The 15365-nt window shown below is 30.0% G+C and overlaps 1 protein-coding gene across 3 annotated transcripts in view; it reads left to right on the forward strand.

Moving 5' to 3' along the window:
• The first annotated feature begins 456 nt into the window (after window positions 1-456).
• LOC106462215 (serine/threonine-protein kinase A-Raf-like) overlaps window positions 457-15365 on the forward strand; it is a 52427-nt gene continuing 37518 nt past the window's right edge. For all 3 annotated transcript variants that reach the window (XM_013922117.2, XM_013922124.2, XM_022389541.1), the window contains exon 1: window positions 457-583. In XM_013922117.2, coding sequence (XP_013777571.1) covers window positions 488-583 — 96 coding nt within the window. In that variant the 5' untranslated portion in view covers window positions 457-487. The remainder of the gene's footprint in view (window positions 584-15365) is intronic.

Below are 15365 nucleotides of genomic sequence, written 5' to 3' on the forward strand. Positions count from 1 at the left end.
TATATATATATATATATATATTGCAGGGATTGGGTTACGAACTAGTTGGAGAACCAATACCATATATATACAATCATTGAACAATTGGTTCGCTGTATGATAATGAATAATGAATTCGTCGAAATGTCACATTATTGTTGACATACCTAAATTAACTTAGATTATTATATGGTGAAGTAAAATGAACTCAAAACACCAGATATTAAATACCTTATACGTAAAACATGAACTGTTTAACAATGCATGTTAAGTATCATGCATTTTTATATTTTGTCTAGTGTACATGGATTTCTTACTATGCTGTATATCTCCACAGATATATGCATATTTATATGAAACTTTATACATGAGATGAATCTTAAATAATTTTCGTTGAATGTTTATTTACATGATTCTACAAAATGTTTAGTATATGTCGATAGTTCTTAGTCAATTGTTTCGACTAAGCACAAGTGGTCACGTGATTAGAAGTACTTAGGTGGTCAAGATGGCGGTTGCCGTACCGAAATTCAACCTTGATTCTCCAAGTGAATCTCTTGAAAAATCATTGGATCATGAAGAAAATGGAACGATTCATGACGAGGTGAGCTCATAGTAATTAGATATGCTTAAAATAAGCAAGAATATGTTATTAGACAAAATGGATATTGATAAATTGTTTAACTATTATTAAAAAAATTGACCAAGTATATGACAAGATTCATAATTTCATTTTCAGGCGAGTCGAATTCAAGTCGAATTAGAAATTCAAAGTCAAGAGTGGTTTAGATTTGAGTAATATGCGGTTAACTTAAACTAGGTTGAAATACTTACCTAGAATTACTTTAAGAATAAAATGTGTAAACCTGAAATATAAATTGTAACTGAAATGTGTAAATTTGAGGTATAATCCTAGGCTATTGTAAAATTGAGTAAGGTTCAGCCTATATGTCTGCCCTCACTGAATCAGTGAATGATGAATTGTCATTAATATTTGCATAATATTAATAATATATAGTGCTCTGTGTGTGTGAAGGTAATCATGGATTGAGTTAAATAGTTGGACAACCAATACCATAGACTATACCACTACAGTTGTCGGATGATAGTAACACTGTACATGCAATAGTAGTGACTAGTGCTTTAATAATAATAATAATAATTAATAAGAAATTTTCTGAAGCAGAAAAAGTCTTATTACTGTTAGATACTACAAGGTTCTAAAATTAGCTCAGCAAATTTAACAATTTCTTATCTAGTTACAACCATTTGACTAGATCAAAACTGAAATGAAACTTAATTTATTTTATCTTTAAGAAATAAAGAATGTTATTCATACCTTCAAAAGAGCTAGGAATTATTTGCTATATTTGTAATTTACTGTGACTTGTAAAAATACAAAGTAAAACTAAAAGAAAATTTAAGTATTGTTGTTTTGATAAAACTTTGGGAAACTTCAAGACTTAAGCATTTGATCCTGTGAGATACATTTTGAAGATAAAACTAGATAGGGAATAACTGAAGTTTAACAGCTATTTTCAAGTTCACAGAATGTTGCAACACACACACACACAATTATTGAAGTGTACATTTTCATAATACATCACACAACAATGTACTGTTTATCAGATAACAGTATAAGAAAAAAGGTGAAATTCAAAAAAGACAAATTATAACATTTGAAGACCAAAAAGATATAAAAGCAGAGCCAATAAAGAGAACAATTAATGAATTATGAAGAAAAGGAGCTTGCAATAAATTTACCAGGTTTGAGAGTTATTTTTCACATAAACTTTATCATACAGGATGTGCAAAAAACAGCCAAAAATTAGGTATGTGAATTATGTGGTATGGTAGAAGCATTTTGATTAAGGCTTCATACATTTGGATTTTTATTTTATCGTTCTAGTCTTAAAGATAGAATCAAAACAAGATTCTTGGGTTTCTTGATCTCTCTTCATTTATAAATTAAAGTTATAAGGTTATAAAATAAACATTAAAAGGGTTCAATTAAATATATATGCTACAAAATTGCTTCTTGATGCATTATCTAGATAATTTTTTTTCAGGAAAGAAAACTCAGATTATTGTTCTTTAAAGTGTGTGATTTATTCCAATAATATCATCCAAAGTCTTTGTTAGGGGATTGAAGTTTATTTTTTAACACTAAAATTTTTTAAAGTTTTGCTGACTTTGTTTAGAAATTGAAAACAAAATTGCAGGTGCAGTGTGCATGCCATGGAGAAATTTTATTTCGATTGCTTTTACTGTGTAACACAGCTATAGTGCAATTTAAAATAGTTTCAGTTGACATATACATAGATTAACATGTAGGCCTAGCAACTGTTTCTGAAAGTTGTTGGCCTAGATCTACAGTAGCACTACCTGTGAAGTGATTGACTGTAAGGCTTAAATAAACATGTTAAAAAATAATTAGTACATTTATAAAGTTGAAAACAACAAGATTAGGTAATATTAATACTCGCATGCTTACAGTTTGTAATCAATATATTAATTTTGTAGTAGATTTATAAATCAGCTTTACTTTAAGTTTTTATACATTTTTACTCTATACTAGTGATAGATCTATGTAGATGCTGGTAAGCATGTGGAGTGGTTTGAATAGATCAACCTAATATTTAGAAATAATATAGACTATATGATACATAGCTATATAGTACCAAGCTTATGGTATCTGATGTATGTCTGGTACAATACTTACATGTAATACAATTTAGAGGGAGTATATGTTAAAAGTAACAGTACTAAGGATGGCAGTGATATGATGGCTGACAGGTCCATATTATGTTCACTGCTGATCTAGATCAACATGATATTATATGAAAACGACTTTAAAATATTTTGAGCAGATCAAATGCCTAATAACATTTTATTAATAGACCTATGTGTGGTTAGAGGCACTAGGAAGTTACTAGTAGTTTAGGCTACATCAAAACTTTTAGATTGTCATTTACAAAGAAGGTCTACCTATGATTGTATGAAATTCACCATGTGTGTTTCTATCTGTTTAAATGATGAGTTTAACCTGGTTTAATAAAATGCATACATAAAATAGCATTAAGATGGTTATTTTAAAATATGTGCTGCTTGCATAAAATGGCATCAGCAAATGGCCTCTTTTTGTTGAAAAAAATAATTTTTTGCTTATATTTCACTTTATTTCTTTATATAGGAACTTCTAAATTTAGTAATAAACATCCTAACAATGTAATATTAAGTCATAACATATCATTTAAGGACAACAAGGGACCTTTCGGTCCATCTAGGCTGTCACATGTATTAAACTATTAAAACAAACGATAGCCTCAGAGCCAGTTTTTGTCATTCAGATAGTTATCAATCTTTTCCTTAAATTCTCTTAAATTTAGAACTTCCACTACATCTGAAGGCAACCCATTTCGAAGGTCAACTATTCTGTTAGAAAAATGAAACAGTCTTAACTGAAGATGACTTTTATCTTGCCAAAATGTATATTTTTGTCTCCTAGTCCTACTGTTCTCACTATTAAGTATGAAAAAAAAAAGATGTGTATTGGCAGTATCAGTTCCCCAAATCTTAAAACACTTCAGTTTGATCCTCTTTAACTATCTTCTTTTTTCAACTTCAGATATCTTAACTTGCCCTTGTATGACAAACTTTCCATCTCAAGTATCATTCTCATGGCTCTCTTATGAACTCTTTCCAACATATCAATGCCCTTCCCAAGGTAGAAGCCCAAGACTGAACACATTACTCCAAATGTGGCCTAACAATGACCTATGCAGTGAAGCTGCAATATCTCCAGACTTGTGTTCAGTGTATCTTTAGATACAACTTTAAATTCTATATGCCTTACCACTAGCAACAGCTCACTACTTGGATGATTTATAATACTAATCAACCAGAACACAAAGATTCTTTTCTTACATAACATTATTAAGGTTATTCCCATTAAAATTGTACTTATAATTCAAATTATGATAACCCATATGCATTACTTTACATTTATTATTATTATTAAAAGCATCCATTATTTATGTGCCCAAGTCATGAAATAATCTGACTCCTTTTGTAAAGTTACAGCATCTTTTTCACAGATTGCAACACCTCAGGCTTTAATTATCATCACCAAGTTTAAGTAATTAATTGACCAGAGCAAAGGTCCTAACACTGAGCCCTGAAGTACCCAACTTGTGAACTTCATTTATAACTACTCCTGCTTTCTTCCATCTTGCCACTTTTCTGTCCAATCAGCTAACTTATCCCCAAGACCTAGAGAGATAATCTTTTAGCAAATTCTTTCTGAACATCTTGATACACGAAATCCACACCCTACCTTCATCAATGTAAGCAATACATTGTTCAGAAAATTTCAAAAAGTTAGTAAGGTAAGATTTTCCCCTAGTGAAACCATGTTGTAACTAAACACACTTAAAAAAGCAGCCATAACACTATTACAGTGCACAATATTACAGTCCTAGTGCACAATTTCCAATATACAAAGAGAACCCCTCATCTGTATCACATAAGAAGTATTCTAGCTGATGAAATAAAGTAAAATTATTGTTTAAAGAAGACAAGCTAAGATTTCTTAAAGAATATTTTGTCTTGTTATGTTGTTACTCAAATTTTTTTGAAACAAAATATGTAGAAAGGTGAAAAAGACATAAGAATAGTTTCAACAATTGTGTTCAATAAAGCACTCTGTATATTATATTCTGTGAAGGTGTGCAGTGTTGACTGTCTAAATATAGTGAATTATTTCAACCCAAAAACAGATGAGTTCAGCCCTTTACTCTTGTTGCAAGATCATTACAGAAACACCTAAAGACATATGGAAAAAATTAAATTCTAGAGGCACATCACTGTTTGAGGTATCATAAAGATGTTCTGGAATGTGCCATATTTTCATGCAACATTAAAACAGCAGTATTGTTACATCAGAAACCAAAAGGCAGCATTTTATGAACATTTAACATAAACTACCAATGGTCCCCTATGTTTGTTGATCCTCTTTTTATGTTCAGAATTTTAGTAAGTCTGTTATGTTTTGGTTCATGTTGACCTAATGCAGTTTCAAACAAATTAAAACAGACTTGAAATGATAAAATATTTTTTTACTAGATAGAATTTACTATTGTGTGTTAAGTGTTAGAAATTGATGTAAACTGCCATTATCATGAACTCAAAATATATTTAATTGCATCATATCATTATGGAAACCAACTTTGGATTAGATAGACCCAAAATCTTATTGGAGAGTTAATACTGTACTTTAGGTGGTCAATGATCATTTTTGCAACCCCCTTTTTTTTTAATTTCTGTATCCCCCCGAGATATCTGTATATAGACTACCAAAAGGTTTTGGATAAGGTCCTATAGATTTATTACTAAGATGGATTCTTATGAAATTGGGCAAAAACTCAAAGAAGGATGAATAATTGGCTTGTAAATAGAAAATAGAAGCTTGTGAAAATGGACAAAAATCTTGATTGGGAAAAATGTAACTAGTGGGGACCCTCTTATGATGCTTGTTGTTTATTATCTTTGTAGTGATATAGATTACTTATAAGCAGTAAGATTTTAAACTTGCAGATGATGTTAAGCTAATGAAAAGACTAATTCTTGGAAAATGCCTCCTTAATGCAGAGGGGCTTGACAGTTTTGCTGAAAGGGTCAACCTATGGAAAATGAGTTTGGAAGTGGTGAAAAGAGCAAACAGAAGTCTAGGTTCTGTTTATAGAAATTTTGAGTTTAGGAATAGGGAGGTTATCATAATTTTGTACAGAAATTAGTAAAGCCTCATATGAAGAATTGTATTAAATTTCAGTCCATTTATTATAGAAAAGATAATTTATTTTGTAATGTTTAGAGATAGCTATCAATATGACTACTGGTTTGAAACATTTACGCTATGAAAAAAAAGACAAAGATTTGAACTTTGTTTGTGTGGCCATAGAAGAACTAGAAGTGACCATTTTAATTGTTCAAAACCATTAGTGGTTTGGCTAATCTGTCCATATGGGGTATGATAGACTAGTGGAAGGATAAGGTTGGGCATATAATCTTAAATATTAGATGAAACAAATATAAGCTATAAAAAGCGAAATTCAGGCTGGTTATTGGACAAAGCTTTTTCCCTGTTAAAATTGTTAATTTGTAGTGTGGTCTTTTGAGTTGTTTTTGATAATTATGTATGTGACAAATGTTGAGGTTGGGTTGGTTTCTTTCTGGATGATCTCAATAAGATTTAGTCTTCTTTTGTGCTCTGATGTGAAACTCAGTGGTAAAATGAGTGATGCAAAGGTTTATCTAAACACAAGACAAACATTCACAGTTTCTCTCAGCTATTGTTAAGGTTGAGCGGAATTGTGAAGGTCTTTTAATTTAAGTTATCCTTTTGTATAATGAAAGAAAAAAAGATAGTATTTGAGGATTAGTAATGGAAAGTTCATTATGGAGAAAGGAACATGTTTGGAATTAGTTTGAAAGTACTGAAGAACTTTCTTTAACTTCTTTATTAGTTGAAAACTGTCTTGGAAAAGCATGGAAAGAAAACATGGTTTTGATGATACTTCTAAATATTTATAAAAGTTTATCAGAAAGATTGTGGTGCGATTATACTATTTTTTAGAAATGAATAAAAACCCTATAACCTGAGCACTTTTGAAAGGTGGACCTTTCTTCTTCAAAATAAAGGTTTTTTTTTTCATTTCTATCAAGACTTCGTGAACCTATGTGTTTTTCTAACATCATGTATGTACCTCCGTTTTTGAGAAGTCACTGGACACCGAGATCCCCATAATGATTGGAAGATTGCCAAAATAATTGCAACATTTGAAAATATAGTTTTTGAAAAAAATGCTGAGGCAATTATAGGCCCATTAGATTGTTAATAAAGTTTTGGAATATATTGTTACAAACTTAGAAAAGATATTTAAAAGTTGTAATTTAGTAAACATACTCAGCAAATGTTTTATATCAGAATTCATTTCTGGGGGAAATGAATTTCATTTTATGACTTATGTGGTGTGAGGCATTTGAATGATGAAGGGTTCAAGAGCATCCCCCCTCCCAATAAATGTTCAATAAATAGGGAGAAAAATAATGCAATCTGGTGCATTCTGGCAGCAAATTATAAACATTCAGGTTGTATTACTCAGTGTTTGTTTTACAAGTTTGTAAAAATGGTACAATGGTTTTTTTAAGGATGCATAGTTTTTTCATGCCAAAAGTTATCTAAAGGTAATCCAGATTTGCTACAAATCCAGGAGGGAAAAGAATTGAGTTTAGAGGGGAAGCATCCTTCCTCCTTTATGGAAAGAAACACATTCTCAGCATGATTTTAAAGGATATTCATAATTTACCAATGTAGTATTTTTTATATGGCTTTTATCTTTTTGGGGTGAGGGTAACTCAGTAAATATTGTTTATCTTGACTTTCAAAGAGCCCTTGTTAAAGTGCCTCATTAAAGTTTAGTCAGGAAGATAAATTCTCAGGGAATATAGTGAAAAAAATAAGGATTACAAATTGGCTTAAAGGTAGATAGCAGTCAATGATGAAAAATAGTTTTTTTTATGTTATACCTACTTGGAAAGTAATACTTCTGAATTCACAGGCTCTCTTAAAATGTTTTTATTATTCATAAGAACCTTGAGATGTTTGGGACTTCATGCTATAGATATTGAAAATCTAAAGTAAATGACAAAATGTGGTTGCTATGATACTGATGAGAAAGTGCTCTGACAATGTTGATATCTATATGTTAACTTGGAATGTGAATCTTTTTTTTTTTTTTTTTTTTAGCTAAGTAAAATGATTCTTGATATGATCTCTGTTCTAGTATTAATTTGTGGAAACATGTTTGAAATGTTAGCTTGCCTGAGCCATTTAAACATGAAGCAAACAAATATACACTCGTATATATTACAATGTTTTCATTGATCTTTGTTATAGTCTTACAGAGTTGTGTGTTATGTAAGCAGCCTATTAACTTGTGATTTTGCTAGATACTAAAAAACAAATAGGACAAACTGCAATATGCACTAGGTAGTAAAAAGAGGAATACAGGCTATGAGATGAAACAGATAATAACACCGCAAAATATGTATATTATACGATACTCACCCCACATGATTTTTGAGTAAGTAAGATTTCACTGAGTTAAATACTTATTGCTCACCCTTGTTTTTTTCTTCTTTATTTAGTTCTGTTTACATCTTCAAGCAACCCAATATTTTAAATAATCAAAACATAAATATTAATTAAAGTAATCTATTAATGAAAGGGTTTTTATTGTGCCATTTTTATAGTATAAAGCAGTAATTTTGAGTTAAAATAGTCAAAAGCATAAAACTTGTGTTTAGTCACCATAATGAACAATCTTACTATCATGAAAAAACATCTACATGCATTTACAGAAATTCATGTGCTTGTGTATTTTTACATTGTTGAATATGGATTTATTTGCTAATGAAGATAACTAAATGTAACAACTGAAATATTTGCAATCATCAGGTTAGTCACTATGTTCACACCCTACAAAAGATTATTAAAGGAACATGTCTGTGGAAACTATTTAACTTGCTGATTACATTACATTTATCAGTTCTCTCTAAACAGTTTTCATTACTGAAGTGAAACACCAGATGTTATGGCTGATCACTGAGGAGTGGAAAGATGCTATCAGTAGCTTGAACTCAGTAATCATTATGAAGCAGTTAAAAATGTTTTTATAAATCTGTCATTCTAGACATTGTAAAGATAGTAAATGACTATTTATACTGAGGACTAAATATATTTTTTCAATGACTCGCATATCATTTTAATTTAAACTCTTAATTTCTTTTTCTTGTATAGTCATTAACAAGGTAGGTTAACCCATATATACTACATATACTTTACATGAGGATATTTAATATCTAATGAACCTAAAAGTTTCAGTACTGGTAGAAATGAGGGCAAATAGATTTTTCTCTTCCATGAACTTAGACCACTGTATGTAGTCTGTCTTCTTATAGGAAGGATGTTGATATGCAGGAAAAGGGGGTACATAAATGAGCTACTAACTATCATGACACCTAATTTATTAAATTTTGAACCACGAAGAAAAGATTAAAGACTTTTGCTACTAGATTCAGCTGCTTAATATTGTTTAAAGCATGAATAACTTGTCTGTATGAATAGTGATATAAGGTTGGACCAGTTTGACCTTTGGCATATTTACTACTATGTCCAAGTTATAAACTTGTGAAATAGCTATCCTGCTCATATGGTGAAACAATTATTTAAAAAAAAGGATATCAAAGGCTTCATTTTAGCTAGTCACTTAGGTTGTTTTTTGATGAAAGAAGGGTGAACTTAATGGACTGGACGTTCTCCGATATCTCACTCTTATTATACTGAACAATCTTCATCCTATTCAGAACAATCTGGACCCTATTATCCAGCAAACAAACTAGTTCTAATTGCTCTTTTTCTTTTCTACCTACAAACTAGACATTTTTTATCAGTAATTCCCCAAGGTATTTAAAGCTGTTTTATAATTTAATAGCATAGTAAACGCCATATTTAATATTTACAATTTGATACAAAAAATGATGCTGGTATTCAGTATTTTCTTTAAACTCATTTACTTACACCATATACCAATGCTTATTGACTAAAAGTACCCCTTGAGCACTGTATATCGAATATTTTAATCTTTTTCTTCCTTATGCTTCTGAAAAGACAGAGGCTCAACCCTAGTTTTAAACAACTGTTTTGCACCATATGACAAATATTTGCTTCACTAACTGTATACAATAATCTTTTTTTACTTACCTGTACCTCAGTAAACCTTTTCTTTTTCTTTGACAATCATAATCTTCAAAATTTTTCATTTCTATTTTTAACTCTCTTACTGCCTTCTCTAATGTTCTGTTTCAATTACTGCATTCCTCCCTAAGTAATATTTTTTGTAAAAGGTATGCTTTACTAATAAATTTCGTAGTATTTTTCTGAGATCCATAAACCATCATCGTTTGAAAAAGATAATCTAATTGATATACTTCTAAAAAAAAATAACTGCATATAATTTTACACAATATTTAATACACCTAACCATAAAATATATTTGAATAATTGTTGCACAAGAAAAAATCTGTTATTTCCAAGTAATTAGTTTCATAATAACAATATCCAAATAATCAAGATAAAAATGCTCCATCAGATTTTTAGTATATCCAAAATGATTGTGACAGACTTAACTGCAGAAAATGTACTTTTATTGAAAAGTGTGTAAACCATAATCAGGGTATAGGAACATAAACAGATCTTGCTTGTAAGGTTTTTGTACAATGTATGTTTGTGGTGACTTTAATGATCTTTCCATAGAGTGCTTTAATTATAAGACTGAAAAGGAATATTGCCATTCAGTATAAGACTGGTTAGACTATTTAGAATACTATGTTTAGTTTTGGATTCTTTTCTGAATATATGTACATTTGCTTGAAAAGGTTTAGAGCTGGGTTTTTAGGTATGTTATTTGATTTATAAAATTTGTGCTGGTAAAAAAAAGGCTTAAATAGTTGCTTTCAGTTTAGTCTAAACATAAGACTAAGAGGTGAATTTATGTACCTGTTTAAATTTGATTGGAATGTCATCAAAATATTTTGAACAAAAAAAACATGAGATAAAGTACTGTTTCAGAAAACCATCCAGCCTACCAAGATCACAAAAGCCAAACAGCTAAAAAACTGGAAACAGACTAAATTTAGACCTTCACATCTGTGCACTCACTATATCTGTCCAACAAAAGTTTAAAATTTCTAGTTTTTTTAATATGATACCTAGTGGCATGGCTAAGAATACACTTTGTTAGCTGAACTTCACATATGTAGTGATTTTAAAAAACAACATTCTTGTGTCCAACTTAATCCTAATTTCAGTTGTAGCTATAAAAATAGGAGTATTTCTGTTTGTGCTAATTTTCAATTCCTAGTTTGTTGCTTTGATAGAAAAATATAAAAACATTAAACTCAACGCTATCCAAATTAGATTGTTCAAGTTTTAGGTGTTCCTAGGCAGTGTTGTTTTCATCATGTTCCTCTCTTTCATTATAAATTTATTTGATAACTTTATATACTCTTTGTTAACATCTTATATTTTTCATTTATTAATTTTCTGTGTTCAATGGTAGGATGATTTTTTAAAGCATAGTATTAGGTTCATCACAAATTTGAATTTGACTGAAGATAGAAAGTATCTTAAGAATAAAAATTTACAAATTAACCTTTTCCAGGTAAGAAACAACATATCTGTACTGATATATCTTCTTTTTCATATTTATTGTCATTGGAAAATTTGCACCAATATTATGAACCAATCACCTTAGAATGAATTTTTGATATTTTTTGTGGTTAAACTTCTTGTTTAAAGCATTAAATATCATCAGTACTTCTTTAAGTTCAGTCAGTAGGCTTGAAAATTCATTATAAATTATGTTGACACTCAAGTCTGTAACACAAATAATCTATTTGAGATGGTGGAACCCTGAATTTTAAAGATAAATATCACTTCAAATGAGATGCAGCATTTTTTAAACTAATAACCTGGCATTATTGAAGAATCCATAACCAAGAAACATAATAGATTAGCTTAGAAACAGTCTTCAAAATTGAAGAATATTAATTATAAGTATTACTTCTTCATGTTTGGTCTGTACTAAAATTAGCTTAGTTCTCAGGTTAATTTGTTTATCACTCAATAATGTTGCTGATCTAGTAGCTGAACATTCAGGAACATTTTTCTTAATGTGTGCATCTTTTGTTAGTGCAATAATTATTTTTAAAGGATCTTTGGTTTATACATGCATTGTTATTACTGTTGATGTAATTTTAAAGAGATTAACTATGTTTCATGTTCCAATTTTATCACTTATAATTGTTTGGAGAACACTACCAGGCGATTACAAAAAATAATCTACCCAACAAAGCAATGCATTCATCCAGAGCCAGGAGAATTTTTAAGTATCTATTTAAAATTTATAATTTTAGTAACATTTCCCCTCCCCAGAGAGTCAGTTTCTGTTATGAAACACTTCTCTTAGCATCACTGACAAGATTTGTTGATTCAGAGGTTTGTTTCAAAAGAAAAAATTTAAATGCAACATTATGATACATTTAAATACTCTTATTGTGAAAGAAAATATATATATTTGGTAAGGCTTGTAATTTTCCCATGTGTTAGCTTATACGTTTGGTAACTTTCACATATTTTCATTTTTTGTGTGTATTATTCCTCCTTCATACAGTTTTAAGTGATTATAGTCTTTGTAACATCTAAAAATGTAAAACTTAGGATAATGTTTTGATATTTTTGAAAACAAAGTCTTGAAATATTTAATGTGTTTTTTTATAATAAGGATTATTTAAAATAACAAAGACTAAGATGTTCAGAAACACTTCCTTTAAGTTGTTTTAGAGTATGTGCAAATTTGGCCTTCCTATGGCAGGGTTTAATTAACCTTCACTCTGATACTTTCTGCTGTAACTCAGTAAAATTCAGTTACAATTGGATTATAAAAGATTTATGTTAATTCAAGGGTTTTCAGTAGTTTTCTGACAAATTTTAGCTGACTGCAACACTTGTTTATATTATGTACATGTTTGGATGATCATTGTCTTAAATACTTTATTACTTTTTTCGTTTTGCGTAATTTTACTTGTATATTGACCCATTTGACTTAATACTTATTGTTATTTTTATGTTATCTTTCTTTGTGAAATATGTACATATGATTTCTGAAAATACACAATATAATGAAGGAAAATAATATTAAAAGTATATGGTAAAAAAAAAGAGCAGGAAAAATGCAAAATAAGAAAAGAAAAACACTTTGCACAATTTGTAAGTAGCTTTTGTGGATTTTTTTGTGTGAAATAACTCCCCACTTGTATTTTTTTCCTATTAGTTTTATCCCATAATCAAGTTTGACATTATGGGATTTATGACTACCTGGTTCCCTTGGTGGCACTTGGCTAATATACTTACATGGTTAAGGTAATTAACACTGTTTAGAAAATTATGAAAAGCTGGAAAAAAAAGCAGATAGATGACAAAGTGCAAATCACAATTAGTGTTTCAAGCACTTGATTTGATGAGATACACTATTTCTAAATATCCCCTCCCCCTAACTGACAATTGAGAGTTAACACACACACACACAATATGAATGTTTCATATGTACGTGTGTGTGTCATATATGACTTAAATCAATGTTATTGTGTATTGAATCTGACTACTTATTGTTAGTTCTTTTTAGGAGTTGATGAATTGTTTTGTGAAATAAGTTTTAAATAAAGCTTATCTTGTATAAAGTTATTGTCTTTAGTTTTATATTTACAAGGCTTACATTAGTGATTCAGGTTGAAGTAATGCACTTTGCTTAAAGTTCTGTGTATTTCTAACAGGTCTGATGTATATATTTTTTCATGAGCAAATGATATACATAATACTAAAAGTTATATGTAATGACCAGAAGGTGTCTGTTTGTAAGTTAACCAGGGTGTACATTAGTATAATAGCTTTATCTTTGTATATGTTTCTCTGTTGCATAATGACGTTAATTATCAATCAAAGTTTATTGATTTTTTTTTTTTTGCACTTAAGTGAAATTGTTTACAAATGGAGCTTAACATTTCAGTCGCGCTGAAAATGAGAACGAAAGGGAAAAACAAATTAAGCAGATACACCATATGTGCAATTTGGATAACTTAACCTCATAAAAATGTAAAACTATTTTTCACTGACATTAATTGAGGATTATGGAGTCAAAAATAAAACGGACTGCGTAATTACAAACAAACAAACAAACTTTTCTTTTTTCCGTAGGAAGAACAAAAAACAGTATTGATTAACATATGGTTTAAGTAATCGCCTTTGAACTATTAACCTTAATACTTGTTACCGAATATTGCATTTTTGACATATCTGGATTAATTTCAGTTAGCTATAGTTTGATTTGATTTGAGAATTTTTCTTTACATCATACAATCGTAAATCTTTGGTTATTCAACACGTATTGTTAAATAATGTGTGTACTTATAGTATTGGTTTCGCTCGTTTTTCAAAGTCTGAGCGAAAATCAACAAGTAAATTAGAATATTATGTTATTTTCTGTGATGAAATTGTTATGCATGATATTTTTGAGGGCTGTCAGCTCAATTGTTGTCTTTGTTTGATGACATTTTTGTTTTATGAGCGAGTGAGTATTGACGAGCTGTATTGTTTACTTTCATGTATTTTCACACTAGCAGTCTGTGGTAATAAACACATCCTGGTGGTATTTTTCTTTAAGTACTCAGTAAACGTGACTTTGACCCAAGTCAGTTAATATATTATGTGAATATAGGATGTGATAGGTTCCACATCTGCCTTCGCATAAAGACGTCAATTTTGCCGTAATAGCAAGTCACCATCACAATTACCCAACCTAAGGGTTGCGCCACCTAACTTTTATGTTTTAATTTTGACCGGGGATTGCGAGTACCATACAAAATAACCATGTAGTCAAGAAAGAGTCAGGGATGAAATACATTAGCGCTAACTTCATTTTAGCATACACAGGTTCTTAAATCCACGAAGAAGTGCTTGGTTCTGCTACAAACAGTTGTATAACCATGTGACGCCTATAACGGCAGTGTACTGCCTCACCGCGTGCTTGCGACTTATGACGTCTGCTTTTCGAGACTGAAAACACTAAAGCGTGTTTGTTATACACATGCTTTTCACAAAGTTGAGGTGCTACGTACAATAAGACCACAATGTGTTTACGTCGTTTATTCCAGGCGACCCTTCATGTAATCGATATTAGTGTACCAACGTGTACTGCTCTTTGAACGTATTTTAACACGTCATCGAGACTTTTTTTTTTTGTAAACAAGCAAATTGTTTTCATTTACATGTTTACAAAATCTTACATCTAGTTTATTTGATTAAAGCAGTAAAATATTCTGTTCACGCATAAACTTGAATAATAACGTGTAAAAATCTGTTAGGAAATTCTTAAGTATAACAGCAGGAAAATGTATACATATAATTTTGGCATTGAAAAGTTTTGGTGTTTTTCACTGCAGTTAATAGTTTGACAATTTAATACCAGGAATTATGGTAAAAATATAGAGCCGTTATTTTGTATTTCAACAAATGGAACACTTTTCAATGAGTGGTATGCGACAGTATATTAGTATTGCCTTACAGTTATTTGATTTGGTGTTCGGGGAAGCTGAGCACAATTCACATAACAGTAATCTGTTGATATACAAGTGTACTAGGAATTTTCATTGTATTAAAATTTTTAATATAATGTGCTTAAAGTATTAATGATAGATTTTTAATTCTAATG

Source organism: Limulus polyphemus, unplaced genomic scaffold (assembly GCF_000517525.1).
Source record: "Limulus polyphemus unplaced genomic scaffold, Limulus_polyphemus-2.1.2 Scaffold44, whole genome shotgun sequence".
In the NCBI taxonomy this organism is placed as follows: Eukaryota; Metazoa; Arthropoda; class Merostomata; order Xiphosura; family Limulidae; genus Limulus; species Limulus polyphemus.